General features: G+C 40.9%; 1 protein-coding gene across 5 annotated transcripts in view; it reads right to left on the minus strand.

Annotated features, from left to right (window-relative positions):
- The window catches only part of ANKS1B (ankyrin repeat and sterile alpha motif domain containing 1B), a 404,590-nt gene that overhangs the window by 27,700 nt on the left and 354,170 nt on the right, over positions 1 to 22,720 (minus strand). For 2 of the 5 annotated variants that reach the window (XM_057385955.1, XM_057385937.1), the window contains 3 exons: positions 19,165 to 19,344; positions 7,123 to 7,197; positions 1,923 to 2,051 (listed from right to left, as the gene is read on the minus strand). In XM_057385955.1, the coding sequence (XP_057241938.1) occupies positions 1,923 to 2,051; positions 7,123 to 7,197; positions 19,165 to 19,344 (384 nt within the window). The remainder of the gene's footprint in view (positions 1 to 1,922; positions 2,052 to 7,122; positions 7,198 to 19,164; positions 19,345 to 22,720) is intronic. The other 3 variants (XM_057385930.1, XM_057385946.1, XM_057385963.1) reach the window with 2 other exon arrangements.

Genomic DNA, 22,720 nt, shown 5'->3' on the forward strand with positions numbered 1-22,720 from the left:
TCCCATGTGCACAGCAGCACATTCAGCTGAAAGCATTCAGAAATGCTTCCCAAGGTGGACTGTGGAACACATACAAATCACAGTAGCACCGTTCAATTTAGTTGTCAGAAAAATCTGAAACTCTAGGAGGATACTTTGCTTCCTTTTGACTTGCAGTGCTTTTGGAAATGTTCCTTCTCAAACACCCCGAGCACTTGGGAGCACTACAGAGAAGATCCAACAGTTTAATGGCAAGATGTGCCATACAATGAAAGCTACCCTGATTGTCACTTAAAGCCAGGGTTTTACTCTGTAAGGCTGAGGTCACAAAGTGGTGACACATGGTCCTTAGGAAAGGAAGGTGTTTCCTTAATCCCTATTAACTTGGATATTCCTGGTCATTCCAACTTCATTTATTAAATGACCCATCTTCCGACCTACTACGAAGGTTACATTTGATGATGAATTTACTGTTGGATCATGTAATAAGAGATAAGGCACTCTTGAGAAGAACATGGTCTGAAAATGATGAAAAATATTTAAAGAACTAGAAGCTGCTAACCTTCCTTTTCAATTTGAGGTGAGCAGGGAGGTTTTAAATAGTAGGAGAACAAGACTGAGAGCAGGTGACCTGGTCCCTGCTGTAACTTGCTGAGGCAGGCAGAGGCTCTATTTACTGTCCAGGGATAATCACTGCATGCATGGCAATTTTTAACCATGTGAAGGTCTGATAGAAGATACAGATGTGCTCTAGAAAGACAGGTCTGTAACACCCCTTCTACCCCTCCCCAAAGGGAGCCAGACTATCTCACCTGCATTTAGTCTCTAATTCCAACCTTCCCAGATATAAATGCGGTCCAGCAACCTCCAACTGTTCCCCAAAATGCAGCAGTATTTAGTGAACAGAGCAATCCTAAGAAGAAACACCCACCCACCCCAAAAGAACAGGATCTCAACCCCAAGTCYTGGACCAGTGGCCCCCCAGCTATTATCCTAAAGACACGGCAACTACGGAGCCCCTTTCCTTTGTACAGATCAACCTTCCTTCACCTCCAGAGAGTGCACACAATGGTCTGGCAAGCACCTTCAACAACTTTAACAATGCTTTCCAACAAAGTCACAAGCATTTAAGAGGGTGGCCTGAAGTACATCTTCAGCTCCCTAGAAGCTCCAGTCCCCCCACCCTGTTGACAGGAAACTCAAGATTTCAGAAAACTCTTTTTCATTTAAAAAAAAAAAAAAAAAAAGCCTTCCAATGACTTTCTGTACTGCAGGAGACCATTCTCTCCTCTACAAGAATTTATAACAGCCAGAGAAGATTAATTGTCTTTAGTTGTAGAGGGAGGCTCCATTTGTCCAGGAATGGGAAGTGATATGCCCTGCCCTGATGGAACTGCCTGGTACTTCAAGCAGCCAACAGTCTGGGAAAGGTTCAAATGTCCCCTTATCCCATGGATGGAAAATACTCAGCACCCTCATCTCCATCTTCTCAATTTCCTTTCCCAAAAACAGATGAACAGATGTATAAAATGCAGGAGGGGCAATACTTACTTCAGTCACTGTGCACACAGCATTAAGGTAGGTATGAGGATCCCATATTATGTCTCATTATTCTTTCATAASTGCTAGACAGGGATTTGCAACAGATGAAAAGTAGGGATGTTTGCTCTCACKGTCACTTCAGCAACMCTTAGCCACTTGCTCAYAGTGCCCTTTCTCTAACACTAATGSCACATGGACTGCAATATATCACAAAATTCATAGCAAAGAGGTACTGTGCATCCTTGTTTCTCATTTACTACAATTACAGTATTTCAGAAGCAGTGGCCTCTCTAAAAGTGACTGAAAAATTATTATAAATGAAAAYAAAACACAACAGCCTATCAAAATCCAAGTTTCGTATATCTACCCCAAATCAATTCAYCAAACGTATCAACACTTACAAATGCTTTATAATCGCATGACTGGAAGATGAGTTTCTCTGGATGATGTTGCCAATATTGTACAGGCGTTGACGCTGTGGCTTCATTTGGAGGTCGCAAGGTAATTGAAGGCTCTCCCCAGTCTCCTGTCTGAAAATCACAGTTGTTCAAGATGTAAGAGTATGTGCAGGCAAATTCACTGTGAAGTAGCCCTCCACTGTTGTGCTCAATTAACATGAATTTATTTTCTACACATAGAGCCGTGTTACTAAAATAAGGGAACACAATCCTTACAACATTTTTCATGATTTAATTTATAATCCAAAGTCATCTACTGTAGTGTTTAATGAGACTTTAATTAAATCTCTGTGCTTTGAGAATAAAATCATTAGGCACTGGAAATGTTCCTTAAAAATAAGTGTTTACAATACATACATGAGGGTGAGAGCACTTGAAAAAAATCATGAGATGCACAAAAATGCCTTCCACAAATTCTGCTATGTGTTTTACAAGCTTTTCTGCACAGTTAATACACCYTCCATTATCCGGGACATATAACCTATAACTAACTTTCCTAAATGGCTAAATAACAGAGACTTTGCTTTGATCTGAAGGCTTATTATGCATTCTTCAAACACATGAGGCATTCTTTAATCTCTTTACGAATATTTACTTTGATCACCTTCTCTTGATGCCTCATTGTGGAGGTACCAACATTGCCCTTCCACATTCATCATTCTCACTGATATAGGAGATTGCCTTTCTGAGCTGTCATCTCCTCTCCTTCCTCAAAGCCCTCGGAGAACACAGGTAGGACTGCAGTCTGCTGCCAAATCCCTTCACAGCACACTCTTCTTCCCTCCCAAAGAGCCACTGCAGGCTCAGTACAGGAATGTCTCCTGTACTACTCACTCTACAGTGCTGGTCTGGGTCTCACTTGCCACTGTGTATTTTTGTTCATGGCTCTATATGACCTGAACTGACCTCTCCTTAGGGGCTCCTTCTACCATGTATCAGCTCACTGGAACTGAAAATGATGGACTTCTCCCCTTTCCAAGCCCTCTTCCCTCTGCCACCAGCCTCACTTCTCTTCTGTCCTCTCTGGTCTGGACTGCCTCTCAGTTCCCCCCTTCTTCCAACTTTGTCTTGCAATTACATTTGTCCTTCCTGATCCTCCTTCTTCCCCTGCTCCTTCTCCATCAAACTATTTTACCCTTCCGTACATGATTGTTTCAATTTGGATGATGCCACTTCTTTCTTTACCTGCACTTAACTCTGTGTATTTTCTATGTATGTCATATTGCTAAAATACATGTTGCAACTGGCAAGGAATCGTCATCAGCATTTCACACAGAATACGACTACAAGTTTAGACTTTTATAGCAAAAAGACGTTAAGCATCAAAAACACATAAAAAAAATCTTATCGAAGACATTCAAAGTCTGGCAAACTATCACATCTTACTAATTAAGTCAGGACAGAGTAAACAAAACAAGTACATCGTTTTCATGTGTCACAAAATAACGAAATGACACGCATTTGCACAGCTCTGCAATGAAAAGCAAGAGATTAATCTGGAAACATCAACATTACCCTGCCAATATGGGAACTTCAAGCAAGAGAACATCATAAAACAAGTCGAACCTAGTTACTGTTGGCACCATTAGCAAATCYACCAATTACAAAGTGGTGTAATTTCTGTTTTGCCAAGTTAAGTTGCCTATATGCCATGGATATGACTTCAGCATCAGATTTTGAAAGGAAAGTGGCAGGAGAAATTGCTCCATATTTTGGCAGTTTACATCCACAAAAGTAAATCCTTCTGGCCATTAATGCACAAAAACTTTGTATCTTATTTCATCTGAAGTGGGAATTTGGTTTCTTTACGAGGTAGTTCTTCTTACAAGATTTTCGACGTATTACAAGGGGCAAGGATCTGCACCCTTATTAGTAGAGTCTGACAACAAGAGAAGATGGATTGCACCCATCACAAATTCTCAGTGTGTTCAACTGTCTCTTATGAACTGTTCAAGGCCAYAACTAACAGACCACATGAAATAGTTCTTTTTTCCCCCTAATAAAGATACACTCCTGCATGTTCTATGTAAGGCAGCAGAGCTCAGAAGGTACGTGCTAGCCATTTAGCAAAAGGTTACTATGATGGAGCAGGAGTAAATTCAGGACAGAACAGTTATAAAAGTACATCTTTTGATCACTGGTCTCTCCACCAAGAAGCGCAGGGATGCCCATGAGGCAGGACCAGAACTTCTRCCCAACAAGTGACCAGGGGTAGTGCTCCAAACCCTTCTGCTGCACTGCTCAGCAGGTAGCTTTCCTCACATGCAGAAAAAGGACAGCACTGGCCAATTAAGCAGGGTACATAAGGWGTAAAATGAGTACGTAATTTTACAGTTTGTTACCCTTTTGCATGTTAATTATGAAAAGCATAGAGAACTGCATTGTTTCTGTCTGTAAATAAAGGGCAGAAAAAGGGCAATCATGATTACCTCTTGTTTTGGCTCAATTTTATAAAGAAACRAGAAATAATCTTTAACCAGGCTAATAAAACTCGTGTAAGAGACACTTAKAGAGGGACTGTGTGGAGACCGCATTGACTGCTCTCTAAATACAATCATCCAACTACCTACTCCTTTTAAATTCGACAAAACAGAATTGCCAAGATTGCTATAAATATCTCTAGGATGTACTAAACATGCAATAGAGCTGAGGTTAGGGGAATGCAGAGATACAGGATTTCTGCACCTGGAGGCCYTTCATGTTTTTCGGTGTGTCTAGTAGAGGAAACAGCTACTAAGAGAAGTTCCATAAAATTAAACACATAGATATAGATTATTATGATGGATGAAGAAGACATTACACATAGTCAAAATTTTCTTTTACACCTGACTCATAGGTGTGTTTTAATATTCAGCAGAAGTGGTTTCTGGTTTCCTTTCCTTTTGTTTCTTACTAAACTCCTTAGACTTTTAAGCAGCACTACTGTTGGTATTCATAACCTATTTAACTGAGTTATAACAGGGTAGTCTCCAAAGCCTAGAGCCATGAAGAAGTTTAGAAGTGTAACTCCTGTTACATATTTTCTGTGCAATTTCCTTTTTTTCAGGGAAGAAAAGCTTTTAAACAAGATTTTGACGGCTAAATACATTCGTAAATCTGTGTCTAAAAATCTCAACAGGAAGAAAGGAAAATGCTCAGCTGATTGGTTCTAGTCAGATATTAAAATTGTGAGATTTAAGATGTGACAATGACAGCTAACATCTGGCAAAATACAAAACAGGATCATCTTTGACCTAGAGAAGACTTGAAACCACAAGGCTCAGGTCAGGGTAGAAAAATATAAATTATTAGTAGTCCTAACTCTGAGGATTTATGGGTGATATATTGAGATTCAGGTCCTTCATAAGCACCTAATACACTTTTGAAGCTGTAAGAAATGTTCATAAATTGCTGTGCAAGACCAACTATAATGTTCATTTTAAGTATTAAAAATATATATGATAGGATAAGGATTTCCTGGTTTGAATATTTAATTTGCAATTATAAGAAATAATCAAACATTTAAGCTTATGTATTTTTTATGACACAATATACAGATGGAGATATTTATCTCTTTGATGAAGTAGAAAGGCAAGAGATAATTTCTTCCTCATCTAACTTTACAGCTCATCAGACAGCTGCGCAATTCATCACATGGTTTTTGCTGTACTGCCTGTATTTTAGTAATCTAACCTCTCTACAATTTTAACCAGCACCTTTCCTCTCTTTGACCTCTGCTAACTTGAAAAAGAAGGTTCTTTTTTTGCTCCACATTTTGCAGATAAAGGATTTATAATCAGAAAATGGTCTCAAGTCAGGAGCCAGAGCAGTAAGGATTCAATCCTTTTACAATGACAACTTTTAATAGCCTTAGAGACCAATACCTCGTGCTTTCTACCCCTGAAGATGGGCAGTTCTCAGTGCTCCAGAAAGGGTCAGATGCTTGATGTCAAATGAGCTACACCAGCAAACTACAGYTATTAGGTAATTTTTGCACAATTGGTGCACATTTTCCTATCTCATCCCCTTCTCTGAGATGTGTGTTTGATTTGTRTTAAAGGCACCTGGATGCAGAGACAGTCACAGATAAGAAGTAACCTCAATAAAACTTCTATAAAAATCTAACACCTTCCTCATCTTTTTATAAAAATGTGAAGTTAAAAAGCCTCCATGCTAAAAGGAAGAAAAAAAAAAACCAAGAAGGCCTGGTTTTGAGTGGTTTGAATGTAGTTATTTTTAACAAGGACCGCATCTTATAACTTTTCACCTGTTAAGCCTAGTTATGGCAAYGTGTATTAGTTACCATGACAACAAATTGGAGCACACATGGATACAACAGCTCTGGCTGAAAAATGTATAATTTTCTCCCCATAAAAATTTTAAATGTTCTGCAGACCAGTCGAATCCTCATTATTTGCTTGTGTTTTGATTCCTAGAGGAAAACAATTATTTTAAGCTCCTTGTATGTTTGGCTTTTGAAATAATGGAAACAGATTCATGGTGTACTTAAGATTTTAAAACCTTCTAACGCTCAATAGTCAAAGCAGCCCCTCTATGGCAGAAATGTTCCAAGGAGGCGTGACAGAATTAGGAGAAATCCACAGCTGCTCTCAACYACTCTGCTAAACAACTGGCTGTCGTCCCTACCACACTACAGTACAGATCACCAGGTTTGCTCTCATCTGCAATGCATTTGTGGGTGCCAAAGAAATGATRAAAGTTCAGGAACCATCAGTGTTACCTCCAATGCCCCTCTGCAAAGGCAGCGCGTACCTCAGCTGGACAAAGCCTACAAACCAACACAGCGAGGGCAGCACRACACACTGCGGGGGTGAAACTGTGCAAACCCAGCCGGTTACACGGTTTCCTGCTTTGGAAGGGTGAAGTGAACAAAAACATCAGGAACAGAACTCAAAGCTCCCCCTGAGCGAGACGGCTGCTGGCAGCGTCCCCCAGCCCGTCCCGTATGGACGCACACCATGGAGCCGACACACGCCAACCACACGGAACGATACACGAATGGCGCACACACGCTCCCCGCCCAGGAACGACAGGCCACGGACTGCTTTTGTCATTTCAGCGACATGACACCCGTGGAGAACACCAAGGCAACAGACTGTACATCCATAGAGTGACAACATAGCCGTTCATCGCTGTATCTTACATTATGAACCTGATGGATCGATGAGAAAGGATATCCTGCATTCTGGTTGGTCCAGATCTCACAGACTGAAGACTGCTAATATAAACAAAAAACTGTATCTCATCTCGTAAATATTAATGCACTGCAACTGCCAAAAGGCAAGAATAATTAAGAAAAGGCTTGCAATAATACTAAAGAAGAAAATAAAACAGTTGTTAAAAGTAATTTTTTTTATTTATTTGCTGACAAAATATTTTTGGACTGACTGAAAAGAAACATAGAAAGAGAAACATATTCAGAGACTTTAGAAGAGGTTTCAGACCGCAAGTACAAGAAAACAATTTAATCAGAAGTGTTTGTGATGGAAAGAGATAAAGTTAAGCAAGCATAAACAGAAACTGCCTAGAGCAGAAGAAATATTGGTTACTTTCAGTATCTGGCAGGGAAGAGGTTTGAAGTCAACATCCCAAGTAAGTTTTGAGACTTAAATCTCTCTCTGTTGGAGACATTCACAGGGAGAAAGGAAGGAAAAAATCTGGCAACACAATCAACGGGAAAAATACATTTCCTTTATAACAATTACCAGAAAAGAATGCATTGCAATTTAGTGAAGCAGCTGCCCACCATCTCCTTCTAGAAACAGTTCCTTTGCATACTGAGATACAGATAATATTACCTTTGGCATTGACCATGGCCCCACTGTGTAAACGAAAGGTTTCAGTCTAACCTCTACATTATTGTACAGAGAATCTGTGGTAGCGAAGCCAAGAAAGCATACTGCAGCATCTCCAGCAAAAGCAGCAGAACTAGGCAAGCACAGCATTCACCAGCATCTTTTATGTATTTCCTTGTTTGGACAATCATCAATAAAGCATCTGTGGCACCTCAGCAAAAGCTAAGATAACGTTTTACAGTAGCCAGGCAACTAAAACAAAGCATCAGACGTTGGATCTGCCCACACTGTCTTCAGCAGGCAGCAACCAAAGGCAATAAACAGACATGAAAAATGCAACTGCAGCATCCAGAAGAGACAGCAATTAATATAACAGTAATTTAAYAACCCCAAGAATGTGCATTGCTGGCTCTTGTCAGCAGCACCAGCAACAGGAATTTAGCACCAATGCTCAAATCATCCCGAAGAAGTGCAACTCTTCTTAAAATATGACTCTTGCTCTTACCTTTTGTAGCGTTGCCTGGCTGATGACAGAACAGGTTACCACTTCTGGTTACTGTCAGGGAAGCCTGGCATCCTCTGGACTGACTACAGGGCACTGCCAGACAGCCTGGTGGCTGCCTAATGTTGTTAATTGTCCCTTATTTCCTTCATGATCTGAGATTCATGAGCCCACATCCTTTCCTCCAGCTTCAGTAATTTCAAAACTTTCACAAATGTGGTTAATTCCACCTCCCTCATCTTGTTTTTGAAGCTCTTTGCTTCTCCTTCATGATGTGCAGGGCTCTACATTTTGATAGCATTAGCTAATTAAAACTGACTTTTGCTCAGTCTTCCACCTCATCCCCTGCATCCCACTTGCTACACTCCACTCCTCYTCCATGTGATGAACACACAGCCTCAGTGCAAGGCCAGAGCAAACCCTGCTGCTCCGCCATCCTCAGCACACTGCACTAGTGGTTGCCAATGACCTTTTCCTGTCTATGTCAAGCAAACTGACTTCAGGATGTTCTGGCCATGCCTATTGCTGTGATGCCTGTATTCATTTGCCTGAGGAAGGGAAGATTCCCGAACAGGAATCCATGGCAGAAGGTTGCACCTCTGCTTTTCAAGAGCAAAGAGAAGGCATTTCCACGCCGGTGTGGCATGCCCAAGCATCTGGTAATCGAGGTGATCAAGGAAGCCTACTGCACTGCTGTTTGGACATGCTGAGGTACTGAAAGCAGTGAGGGATACAGCAGGGCACTGCATGCTGGCATCTATTTCACTTCTTCCCAGTGCTGACAAGGGGTTGCCATGATGCTGCCGCATTGCACAGCCGCTCCTCCGCATCATGATATTCCTGAGACAAAAGTGTGCCCTTAGATCCTGTCCCTTGCCTTTAGGGATAGGTGTGGGGCCTCAGCCAGCTCAGTTGTGACCTAGAGCCTGTTCCTGAGCAGCAGAGGCACGTGGGGCTCTCCCAGCAGGGCTGCAGCACCGACTGTGATGGTGCCACTGCAGCACCTGAAGATGTCGATACATCGGGCACATCCTTCAGCTGCCCTGGTGCCAGCCCAGGGACAGGTACCCCTGCTGCAAGTGCCTGTGCAGGCTTCAAGCTGCTCCATTTAAAAAGAGGGCAGGGAATTAATCCTCTCTAACATCTGTCAATGGCACCCATCCTGCCCCTCCCTCCCCAGCTCATCTTCTCCCAGATGAGAAGTTCAGTGCTTACAGCACTCCCCCCAAGACCCTGATGCCCTTCTCTCACACCTTTGCAGCTCACTGTTGTCTTTCACAGGTGAAAGCAGCAGCTGAAGAGAGGCTGTCTTCAACCCCTTTTATAAATGGCGGAAAGATGAGGCCTAAAAGCAGATGTTTGGAGCACTCATGTATGAGAGATCAGTTTTGGGTCCAGSTCTCTGCTTTGAAAACTGTTCAAGTGAACTTCCTCATCAAACAGACCTACCTCCAGAATCAAAGGTTTGAAGGGTCTCTGCTTAAGTGAAATCATCTTTATATACAATCAAYAATAAATCAAGCAGACCAGCAGAGACTGATAATTTCCCCCGACTCCATGAATGCCCAGTCAAAAGGGCAGCAGTGCAAAACTCATTACTCGGTTTTGCATTCAATAATGTTTGAATGACTAAGGTACCGAATTGCAGTGCAGATTAAACACTAATTTTATGGATGGTAATGAATTCAAATGCAGAAATCAACCTTTTCCTTGCACCATTGTAAAAATATTTAGCATTTACTATATACATATTTTATATCCTCAAAGAACTTTAATTTTTTATGAATTATGAAATGCCCAGAAGAAGTACTTAAAGTTGCATATCTCTGTGGTGTAGAGGAAGGAACCAAGGCACAGAAAAAGGTTAAGTGATTATCTGAGGCCAAAAAATAGGCAGTAGAAGGAGAATGGGGATTAGGCTTCAAACACTCATAGTTTTCAGCTCCCAAACCATATGCTCTTAAGAAAAAAAAAGTAAAGAATTCAATCTGTGCCTACAGTTCTGTCACAATAAACACAAATACACTTGGGCACCCAGTGCCACTGACACAGAGGTTCTGTGTGAAGAAAATTTTCCTAAGTAATATGGTAAAGAAGAGCAAAAAATAGCATCAGCTGTTGTCTGATTAGTATCAAACATGCCATTATCTCATTGGTTGCCAAAAGAGAAATGTTTGCAAATAATGTCACAGCAAAATTMTGCGATCGTATTTTTGTGGTGTCGCATGCATAAAAGGTTTCACTGCCTTGTCATGGTGGAACACAACTCTGACAGGCAGGAATGGCAAAGGAAGGGTGAAAAGAATTATTCAAGGAAAAATTTAGGCTTCATCTGAATGGACTAGGACAACTTGGTTGATAATCTGAAGAAAAAAGTAACTGTAAGAGTGATCATAGAAACCATATGCTTTCTAAGGGGAAGAATGGAGGGAAGTGACAGAAAAGAACACCCGGACAGCACATGCAGGAAAGTCATAGAAGACACTAAAGGACCAAAGAAGGGCTAAAAGAATATTTAAGATGTGAGAAAAGGAAGGTTCAGAAAGTTATAGCCAGCCTAACTGCAGGAACCAGCAAGTGACAAGAAATGTTTAAAAATCCAGTCACCATCCCCTGGTTCTCATGACCTTCTGACATCGCTCCTGGCCATCTGAAAGAAACACTGAAGTAAATAGGAATATATATGTACACATGTATATATTTATATCTATGCACACATTACTGAGAATAACAAAGAAAAAGTGTAATATTGCCTGCCATGTGCTACCGAGATAGTTTCTATGTGCCAAGAAAAATTCATGATGAAGTTCTTCAGTATGAATCATCTCAGATCAAATTTCCTTCCTGTGCTGGAAAACTGGCCAATTAAATCAACAGCAGCAAGGAGAAGTACAGTAAGACTTGGACATTGTGTGACTCCYGATGGAGCACGTTTCAAGAATAATTATTGATATTTAAGCACAAATGGACTGAACATGTTGAGGCTATCTGCAAGGACCTGCTCCATGCTGTGGCTTGGAGGAATGCCAACACTCTCTAAGGAGGATCCAGAAGTGAGGGACTTTTCAGAATGGGGTAAGAACTGAAAACGGATCTGATGAACTACAGATCAGTCAGATGAAATGTAGGATTACACACACAAATAAAATGGCAAATAAATGAGCAAATTGATTTAGGTTGGGGGATGTAAAAAAAGATCTGAAAGTTTCAGTATACTTCAAATTAGATAGAGCAGTCTTTCAAAAGAATAAGGATATAAATCACAGGATAATTCATGCTGCAAGGAAGCTCAGGAAGTCTCCACTCCAACTCCAGCTCAAAGCAGGAGCAGCTGTGAGACGAGACCAGATTGCTCAGGGCTTTATCCTGTCAGGTCTTGAAAACCTCAAGGACAGAGACTGGACAGACTCTGTGARCAACCTGTCCCCCTGCCTGCCCATCCACATGGGGAGAAAGTTTCTCTTGGCATCCAGTTTTAGTACCCAAAGACACCTCTTCTCCAGCCAGCCCTGGTTGTCCAGACTCTCTTGAAAGACAACTGCTTCAGGTCCCGAGCATCTTGTCCCCCTTTAGCTGAACTTCCTATATAAAAACCCAGTTATTTTATATATAAAAACCCCAGGTATTTAATAAAAGCAACATGGGAAGAAATTTTTGTGCCATACAGGGCAGCCACCAGTCTCATATGGGGTAGTGTTCAGTTTTAGCCAAAGCAGGGCAAGGAGGGAATCCAGGAGAGAGTGACAACAACAAAGAGAAGTCTAGAAAACACCAGGGCATGGCCCTGGGTAGGAGAATGGTTTGTTCAGCCCTGAGCTGGTGAGAATAGAGGTTTTTGGTGACTCCTGATCTTCTGCTGCCTTTCCCACCTCTCCTCAGCAAGGCCACCCTCTCTCACACTTTTTGTCGCAGAGACKGTGTACAGTGAAAAGAGGAGGTGCCAAACACAACCTCAGGGCTTTTTCCCTACTGCCTCTTCCTCTGTGTGTCACCATTTAGGCTGAGCCTTGGAAAATTGCTCTCACTCCCAGCACTACAGCTGCAGCAAGGCGCAGGAGGGATAGAGAGGAACAGTGGCAAACCCCACCCCCTCTGATGTGCATTATGAACATATAATTCAGTCTAACTTCAGAAATTAGGATAATTTTGGATTAAATCCCAGAAAAATCACTCTTGGCATGGCAAACAAACTCGAAGGTGCAACAGCTGAAAGAAACAAATGAAAATCAGATGAATGAGGCTGTCTTGCCCCTTTTGTAATTGCCACTCCAAATGTTTTAGGACTGTAGGAGAGCAGTTGTGCCAYCTCAATAGATGCCGCTTCCCTGAATATTCTCAAAACTCTGGGGGACAGCTTGCCTTAYCAGCAGAAATAACCACAAATCTTCCTTCAGAAAAAAGATCCTCAGAGATGAAGAGTGAAATTTGAAATCTGTATCTCTTTTAGAGAAGCAGAAACTCAAAATACCACTTGTTATTAGAAGAACTACATTGTTTTTCATTGGTATATTTCTTTTGCTTGTCCTGAAAATGCTTCACATGAAAATGTCAAAAAGACAACTGGGCCCCTTGGACTGGCTCTTTTGCAGGCAAGCAGTGGGTGATAGATGGGAGCTTCCTCTCATTGACAGCACCCCTTCTGCTGGTGCTGCCAGCTATCAGTGCACCCCAGCCTCTACCAACTTCTGGAGAAACATCAGTGAAGACTATGAGACTTTAATACCTGAACATTAGGCATAGGTATCTACCTTTCTGCCAAAAAAATACCCCAAAGAAAAAAAAAACCTCTTTCAGAAAAGCACCCCAAACTCTAAGTACCGCTGTTTTCCAGCAGAACAAAAGTGTAAATGTTAGATATTAAAATTCAGTTTCCATACAATCTTTTCAAAATAGATGTTCTAGTTCACAAGACTGAGTGTGAAAAAGAGTAAATAATAAAGAACATTTGTCTCCTTCTTGGTGCAGTATTTATGGCTTAAGTTTGGRTCATTAATACAGAATATAGAAGCGGCTTCCCCAATTCCATTTGCCAAAGCAACACATAGGTACGATCTACTTGACATGACTTCAGCTCTAAAATGCTAGACCTGTAACATTCTTGAAAAAATTCTCTCTCTCTGTTCATGCAGAAATTAAGTAGAACTTTTATAACCCTTTCTCAGTTTACTTTGTCCATTGCCCAGAGGGGTGCTGGATGCCCTGTCCACGGAAATGTTCAAGGCCAGGTTGGACGGGGCTTTGAGGAACCTGCTCACATGGGAATGTCCCTGCTCAGGGCAGGAGGYTGGAACTTCATGATCTTTATGGTGCCTTCCAACTCGGTGGTGGTTCTATGATTCTGTGAAATGCACAATAGTCAAGGGATCTAGGGACGAAAATGAGCTGAAATTTACAGAACAGGATGCAGCCGTCGGTGGCACTTGCATCCATTGTGAATTACAAATACAACTGCCACCAATATCGATACCCTGCAACAGATTTAGTTAAGCATTTTTCTTTTGATGTTAAATTGAAGGTCGTCACAGTTCACTCGTCTTTCCATACTAAAAATATAGGGCACCTAAAATATAAACCTTAGAACATTTTGTTTGGATTTGACCTTTTTTTTTTTTTTTAAATAGCTATTTATCCTCACAACATCCACTATTTTATGCTTATAAAAAATGGAAATAAGAAACCTTAGAAGTAACATGAGAATGAATCTAGACAGCCATATTTTGGTATTTATTGCTTCATAAATCAACTAGTAAAGAACTCTGTTATTTTATGAGCAATTTCAGCCATTGATAAAAACCCCMTTCTTCACTGCTTCTTAGATAATCTCATTTTACACACCAGTATTCTCTCAGGCATATTTTTYTTTCTTCACAGTAATATTTAAATCCTTCAAAAGCAGAGAAGGAGAAGGAAAAAAACCCACAAAACAAGTAAATAAAATGTCATGCTGTGGTTTAAAGTTACAAAACTAAAGATGATTTCTTTATTTTCGTCTCCTTCAAACTTTCTATGTCATCTTCATCAACCTGCAACATCCCTGTACGTCAATTTTCTTAGTGAAAAATGGAAAATATTATTTTAAATCACACAGCCCCACAGTGCACTAAAAATACCAATGCATTAGTATCTGTGAAGTATTTCAAAGACATTGCTGAGTTAAAGGTATTATTTCAGAAAGAAGCAAAATGATTTCACTATTTTAATACAAACTTGCCTTTGCTAGTTCTGTCTTTTGTTGTTATTACATTTCTCCTCTTTTGCAGACAAAGGATCTGTTGTACTAAATCCATTTAAATGATTGTCCCCTGCATATCATCCTAACCCAGCAAAGAATTATTGTATCTTACAAAATAATGTTAAAAGGCAGAATCCCAACAATCACAGAATGTTGGACAGATTTACTTAAAACTTACTGTGCAGTMATTACAATGACCTTACATTTAAGCTATTTTGTGTTTAAGGAAAAAAAYTTACAATCTAAAAAAAAATTTTAGTAAAAAACAGGAGCCCTCTGACCACGTGACTGAAGAACCTAGAAAGGCATTCAAAATTAAGTCTGAATTCAGCAACTCTGGGAAAGAGCTTCTCCTGTYGGCCCTTGTGAATAATTTTTTCAGCTCTCTCAGATCTTACAAGATCTTCTCCTTCCATCCCAGCCCACTGGGGTGCCCCCATATGGGTCATGACTASGTTTATCCTACTAGAAAGTTTATCCTACTTTCTCTGACCCACCTGCTGTTTGTCCTCCCAGAGACAGACCCAGGCTGGAGCTTTCCCCAGAGAGGCTCCCACTGTCTCCCAMAATGACAGATCTCTCCAGGCTCGGGCTGCTCTGGAGGTTCAGCACCATGGGGACAGCGTGTGACATCCCAGCTCTGCTTCTGCAAGGAGTGCTGTGGGCAGGGGTGCTTCCTGCCACGGGAAGGATGTTTTTGGCCCTCACTCCTGGGACAGGGCAGGATGCAGAGCTCTGAACACCACGGCAAGAGGTCTCGTGGACCAGGGTGGCTAAAAGCACCATATGTCACTGGCTGGCACAACAAACAGCCACAGTCTCAGGGCTGGCAGTCTGGGATGTGCTTGCAGCTAGTACCTAAAGCTCCTCTCCTGCCTGGAGAACTGCAAATCCTAAAAAGATGACATTTTAACTGATGTATTTTAATGAACTTAGCTATGATTCCTTTTAACCACCAAAGTTCTTCCCCACAACTAYTTCAGAAGTGAATGAAGAGCCCAGTCCGTTCAATGGGACTCCTCCTCCTACCAAATTTGGTTCCMAAGTACTCAAGCTTTGCCGGCATGATTTCAGTTCTATTTTAAAAGTTTAGGCAATCTTAAGAACAACCTCAGCTATTTTAAACCACGTTATTTTGATCATACTAACCTACAGTGTGCAGGCTCAAAATTCAACATCCACAGTCAATGATGACTCAGACTACTCATTTCTTTCTACAGTTTTTTCCTCCTTTTTTTTGGGAAACAAACCATCTCAATACCAATCTGTACTACCGTTTTGGCAGTTATGATTTATACAACCAGACATTACAGACTTTCAGAGTTGGATGACCAAACCTATTCCACTGGGGAATCTAAATTGGTTCGACTCATTGTTTATATTACGATTTTCCCCTTAGGTCACAAGCAGTCTGCTAGGGAACTGCGAATGGAGGTACATGCTGGCCTTGAGACAAAACCACCCACATTAAATAAATTTAAATCAGTGCTTCCTCCAGGAAACAAAGAGTTGTATTACTTACAAGAAGATCTGATTATGGTTTAAAGAACTGTTTAAACCCATCTAGCACATCAAAGGAAAACAGATTTAAGCTGCTGTGCTTATTGTTTAAGAAACACTGGTTGATTGTTGCAAAGATCAACATGCTTGATGATTCCCTGTAACAGTTCAGTGAAAACACAGACCATAGTAAAGATGGAAACATCCAATTTCATCAAATTTCTTCAGATTTTAGATTTTAAACTGAGGATAAGATAGTTTCATTCTAACATTTTTGAAATTAAATCAAGTTAATGAAAGCAATACAATGAATAAATTTGTGATACCGTTAGCTTCTCTCTTCAAGGACATAAAAACGCCCATTAATCTCATCATCAAGAACACACTTGAAACACTTTCAAAACATCACAGCATCCAAGATGTCTTTATGCACATTTGTATACTACAGCATCCAGTAAACATGCAGATTCACACAGCAGCATGCAAACAGCCTAGCAAAGAAAGGGTTAAGACAAAGAACATCCTCAAAGCAATTCAAATAATCCCTCTTGATCATTCTCTTTATGAGAAGCATTCTAGCTGGGAAGCTGGACTGGTATCAGTTCAGAAGTTGCTGTTGATCTGACACAAGCCAAAGGAACTAGCAAACTGCAAGAAGAAAGTCGCTAAATCAAAGAAAAACCTAAAAAAACCCACAGAAGGTTCATGTCAAACAGAGCAGAAGGTTCATGTCAAAAATCAGTTGGATTTCCTTTATTTTGCAGAAACAATTATTTTATCTATAATTTCAAAGAGGCTTTGGGGGAAAAGACTGAAGGAAATATAGCTCATTTTGGCAGAGCACATATTGCAAAAAATAAATTTAAGAATCTATTTTTGGACTAGAATGGTTGAAGAAATCCCTTATTAGCCTCTTAATGGGGTGAGTCCAATTTATTGAGAATGATCACCAGAGGGAGTCATTGACTTTCCCATTAAAGTCAAAGGGAATTTTACATACATCAGGAATGCAGAATTTGGGGGCAGAGCTGAAAAAACTTCAAACAGATTGGAGTTCAGGGAACAACACAAACCACTGCTTTATGGATTTCATCTGAATCCATTTTCCCCTTTGGAGTTGCAAAGGATAACTGCTATATTCCATGGTTTAAGTTAGAGAGAAGGCACTGAAGTCATCCATTCAGTGGGTACACATTCCCACAGAAGAAAAAAAAAGAAAAAATAAAAGAAAAAAAAAATCCCTTAAGCACTTAATTGGTTTCAAAGATTCTGGAGTGGTATAAGTAATAACTGCTCAGTTTTCTCTCCAGACATGCAAAATATTACAGCCCTTCTGTAAATGCAGTATTCAACAGCACAAAGAAAATCTCCAGGTATCATATATGAGAGTATGTCATACCTCTTGGGAATATCAGGACTTCAATCGGTAAAAGAGCAAAAAGGAGTCAGAAAGAATTGTTAGCATAGGGATTTTTTTTGTTGTTTCGGTTTGTTTTATTTTCTGTCTTTAAAAGAAGTAGAAAGTATCAGGATTTGTGAATGAAGTGATAAAATGATCTAATCAGACACACCAGTCTACTCAGCCATGAGCAAGTGTGCAATTTATGCTCAAACACCTAAATTTCATGACCTTCAAGAAGTATTTTCATGTTAAGAACTTGTCTTTTCCTTGTTGGACTTCAGCCTTATTCTTGCCACAGAAGCCCAGCAGACTGGTTTGAAAACAAGCTCGTTCACTCTGCAACTTTCTCCTTAATTCTGTACGAGAAGATTATATAGCAGAAAATTAGATTAAAAAAGGGCAAGGCAAGAGCCCCACCCAACCAAACGCAATTTCACTTTCCTAGAAATGTCCTCTGAACAAACGGAATTCAATTTGTTTCTGTGTTCCCAGGTAATGGCAGCACCTTGTTTTGTTTGTTTATTTAATTACTTCTTGTTCATGTAATTAGCTGACAGACTGCAGCCTTTTGTTCATTATAATACAGTTATTTGCATAGCTGTTTCCATTTTGAGGCTGAATTTTGGACAGAGACTCTATTTTGGGCTGTGGCAGGCAGAAACACTGCTGGGAAGCCTCATGCAGGGAAGCATGCAGCAACCTGCTCCTTCGTGGAATGAGTCGCTCCAGGAACTGCCCTGGCTGTCCATCTGCTTCTGACGGCAAATCAAAGTCCTGTTCCCTGCATGCAGCTTAGACCTGGCTGTGTTTCATCATCAGAGGTATCACCCAAAACCAGTTGAGCTCATTCGAAGGCATTTCCACTCACAGGCTGTCCATGCATAATTTACTGCTCTTTGGACTGAAAAATTTCTTCAGAGGGTGGTCAGGCATTGGAGTGAGCTTTCCAGGGAAGTGGTTCCATCACCACCCCTGGAAATCCTAAAGAATCATGTAGGRGTGGCCCCTTGGGACACGGTTCAGTGGTGAACATGGCAGTGCTGAGTTAAGGGTTGGAGTTGATGACCTTAAGGGTCTTTTCCATCCTACATGGTTCTGTGATTCTGCGGCATCACTCTGCTCAAAGYATGCCTAGTTTAAAATTATCAGTACTCTTTCAGTGATTGGGTGAAAACAATTTAGAGATGGAGGCCACTTTGGGCTTTTTTTTCTTGAATAGTTGGATTTAACATCCAGTTGAGTCTAGTGCTGTTCAAATGACTTTTTGCACAGTTAAATCTTTTTTTATATATAATCAAGATATATCCCCAGATCACAGTTTTGCAGAATGCTGACCTTTCCCATTAATAAATGCAGCAATCATCACCATTCAAGTCCTCTGAGTTTCTGGCAATGAACCGATGCCAATTTATTTCTGAAGAGCTYGAATTTGAGGATTCTGCACCTTATTACAAAAACAAAAGGCAGAGTTGCTGCTGGGGGACGACTGCACACTCTGGCACAGAAACCACCTTCATCTCAGTCTCCAGGCATCCAAACACCCCCACAACTCTACCTCTCTGGAGAAATTACACACCAACACACAATTTACACTATTTGAAATACAGAGAGCTGGAACAGACAGATTGGAAAAATTGTCAGCCTTTGTTGTTTACAACTCAGCCTTCATACACAGCCCACTGCTCTGGTCAGGATCGGTTCTGTAACCAAAAGCAGCAAGGCCCAGCCTTTTAACGGCGCTGTTTGAGTCCTACCTGTGCCATCTGCCTCTCCAGCTTTGACCGGGGGATATCATCAAAATAGTTTTCATTTCTTCTTCTCCTTGCATCGCCCTGCATGATAATGTGGGGAACGTCCAGGGAGCCACCAGTAGTGAAAGTGCTTTGGCTAAGTGATGGAGATAACTGAGGAGGAGTGTGGTTACCACTGGGTTCCTGGACAGAGAAAGAAAAATGCAGCGTAAGAAGAAGAGCATATTGCTGACTTTAAATCATACATTTAAAAGTGCATTTGAATGGCTCACACTAAAAAAAAAAAAAAAATTATGGAATAATTCCTGCAGCAGAGGTTACTGTGGATGAGCTTTCAAGATTTGCTACCTGAAGTGCAGAGCCCGTGCGGAAGGAAAAGTAGTTCACTGTTTACACAAATTGTGGCAAATTTCCTCTCCAAAACCTCCCTGTGTAATATACACTCTCTTCTAGAGATAAAACAGTGAGCTACTTCTTGTCAAGGCCCAAATAAAGCCATGATTTAGGACTACCTATTTGTAAGATGAAATACATTCTCACCACTTCTGAGCAGCTGCTCTGAGCAGTGAAAGTGATTTGAAAGTGATTTGAACACTAGCAACATCTCTTGCTGGAAAAAAAATGCCTGTCCATTTACACAGYATAGACATTTTGTTGCAATTTTTATAGGTTTTAAAGAACATCCATTTTAACTTGAAGTACCAGATATCAGACACAGGCTAAATAGCAATTCCTGGAAAGCATGAAAGCATCAGAGTACAAATATTTTACCTGGCTTTTCTTGTTACCTGTACTGAACTGTTAACCTTGTTCCAGTCAGTGTGCAAATACCACATTGAATTGATACATAAACTCCACCTAATAAATAAACAGGTCCTTCTAGTMCACGTTTTAGCAGGATCCGCCACCACACCGCCCACAGCCAGACACCATGTGTACGTTTGAGAACACCTACTCCCATGCCTGTCACATCACTCGCTCAGACACCAGCTACAAACACTACAGGTCCATCATCCAACGTTCTCTTGGAGCTCCATCAGCAGGAGYAGGAGCTGCACTGTGGTGTCCAGCCTGCACAAGCACTGCCCACTGCGAGCAGGAAAACCCTGTCCTGGTGACTGAAGGGGAACATGTTCCTCTCTTGTGATGTAGTGCTGGGCAGAGCGTCCCCAGGAGCACGTTCACAAGGGCAGACCTTCTCTAAACCACCTCCTGCTGCAATGCTCCATTTCCATACTGAGCAACAAGAAAGGAYCTGAAGATAGAGGAGGAAGCAAAGACCTGCTCCAGAATGGAAGGAAAGAAGTTCTGCCTTTTTATTTAAAGAGAGAAAGTGGATGATTCATGTGTGATTACACTGAAGCAAGCCCAGCTCTGAAAAGCATCAAGGCACTTTACTCCATGCTGTTAAGAAACTAGATCTGGTCTAAGAAATCAGAGAGTTGTAATCTCTTCCAAATAGAAAGTTCAAGTCACAGYAACATCTGATGACAATATTTGACATGTAGGAATCTATGTGACATTATTCCCTGCAATCACAGTAATGGATTAGTATTTTTTGACGTTGCCAACAAGAAAAATGTTAGGAAAATATAGCTCTTTAGTAATGTTTAATTAACTGGGATTTTTTTTTTTAATTCTCTAGTTTTCCTATGATCTGAGACAAGCACTTGACATCTCCCAGGGCAAAGAAAAGAGTGTTTTCCTCTTAGGAATCATCTTTTCCCTCCTTCACAAAAATCCACCTACATTTGGCCCAGTTAAAATCTTCAGAAAAGCTGTAGTCTGCACATGCTCAGAAGGTTTGGTGAGGCATAATCTTTAAAACCTACCATCCCTGGGCCTAACAATATGTTGCACACACCTCTGCCCTGAAAATAACCTGGGTACAGGGGCACCAAACAAGATCCCCTCCAGTGACCGCTACCTGCTGCTCCAGCCAGGTGGGTAACCTCTCTGCTCTAAGTCAGGATTCACCCACTGTTGAAGGCTGATAGGGCCACCAGTGCATCAAAGTGACAGCTGAACATACAGATTCCAGCCCTCATTGAGCCTTTCATATTTTATCAAACTGCATATAAAAAGAAAATTTACCCCGAGATCTATATTGGAAGATTGCTGGCAAGGCAATACAGACAAGAAATACCAACTCAGGAAATAGAAGAATTACCATGCCTCTGTATTATGGAACAGTATGTCATTGTATGATTTTATGCTATTTTCTCAGAGTTATCCTTCACAGCACAGATGGATCCTCAACTGTGCAGCGTTGTCATATACTCAGCACCACGTTATCATTAGTTACCGTGTAGTCAGTGTTTTATTCTCGCCTCATTTCATGGCCCCAAACCTTTCCTACACTTTTTTCAAATCCCGCTCTGATGATGGGATGATTAATATTGTCGTATTCATGATGCTCTCGAGTGCTTTACAAATGTCAATCAATTAATTTTCACCACACCCTGTGACTTGTGGCATTTTATAATCACTGCTTTAGTGTGGGTGACCTGAGACACACAGACAAAGGTTGGAAAGCACCAGTCACTCAATTACAGCATCTATTGCTCGATTTYCCAAGTGCTTGAGTTCCAACCTCCACTTCCGTTGATCTAATTGCCAGCACTGTGTGCGCAGCACTTGTATAAATCTGACTCAAGACTCCAGTCAAATATGGAGATTGTCAGTAACATGCAATTAGTGACTGTTTATGAGGCAATTAACTAAATACCATGCATTATCCACGTTTTTTGTGGCAAAACCAGGTGTGAATTGGTTCTGTAAATTTCCAAAGGTACAGCTATTCCTTTAATCACAAGCCTCTCTCCCACTCTTCAACCCTCTTCCTCACTCCACACTCACCTTCWCATCTCCTAAAACAAACCTGCAGAYCAGGCATGGACACCCTTGCAGGTGCTGCCATGGCCCCAGTACCACGCTGTTGTCAGTCACAGGTTCTCACATCATGTTGTGAATGCAAGAACACAAGACCTGCAGGGATGCCTGATCACCTATTTCACTGTCAAGATCTGCCTTATTCCCTCTCAGACCTGCTGCTCGTGTACACCTGGAACCACAAAGGTCAGAGCTGGAAGGGAGCTTAAGAGGTCCTTYCCCAAGCTGCCTGGGCACACTTCATGTCCCATAGATGTTTGTCTCACCTAAACCCAGGAGTTCTCACCAGTGAAATAATTCTTGAGTTAAATTATCATTACTACTGCAACACTTCTTCAAATTTTCTGCCTAAATTGTTGGTCCYTTAGTTTAAATTCCAGCCTCCAATGCCAGCTGAAGGTGAAGGAAGGGGTCCCATGAAGAACAAGGAAACTGGTGGTGTAATTAAAGATTATCATGCACTCAMGGAAAGCAAGCAAGATTGCATAGATAACCTGAGATCCAACAATTTCTATGTTTTTGGGTATAGAAAATTATATTTATATATGGTGTATGTATATATTTGAATCTATAGAGTGTTTATATGTTTGCAATATATATAGTATATATATATTTGAAGATAGTATACTTGAGCATATTTGAAATAAAAATAATGTTTTCTCAGTAC

Source organism: Malurus melanocephalus, unplaced genomic scaffold (assembly GCF_030028575.1).
Source record: "Malurus melanocephalus ecotype Western Australia unplaced genomic scaffold, MMel_1.1 scaffold_16, whole genome shotgun sequence".
Classification (NCBI taxonomy): domain Eukaryota; kingdom Metazoa; phylum Chordata; class Aves; order Passeriformes; family Maluridae; genus Malurus; species Malurus melanocephalus.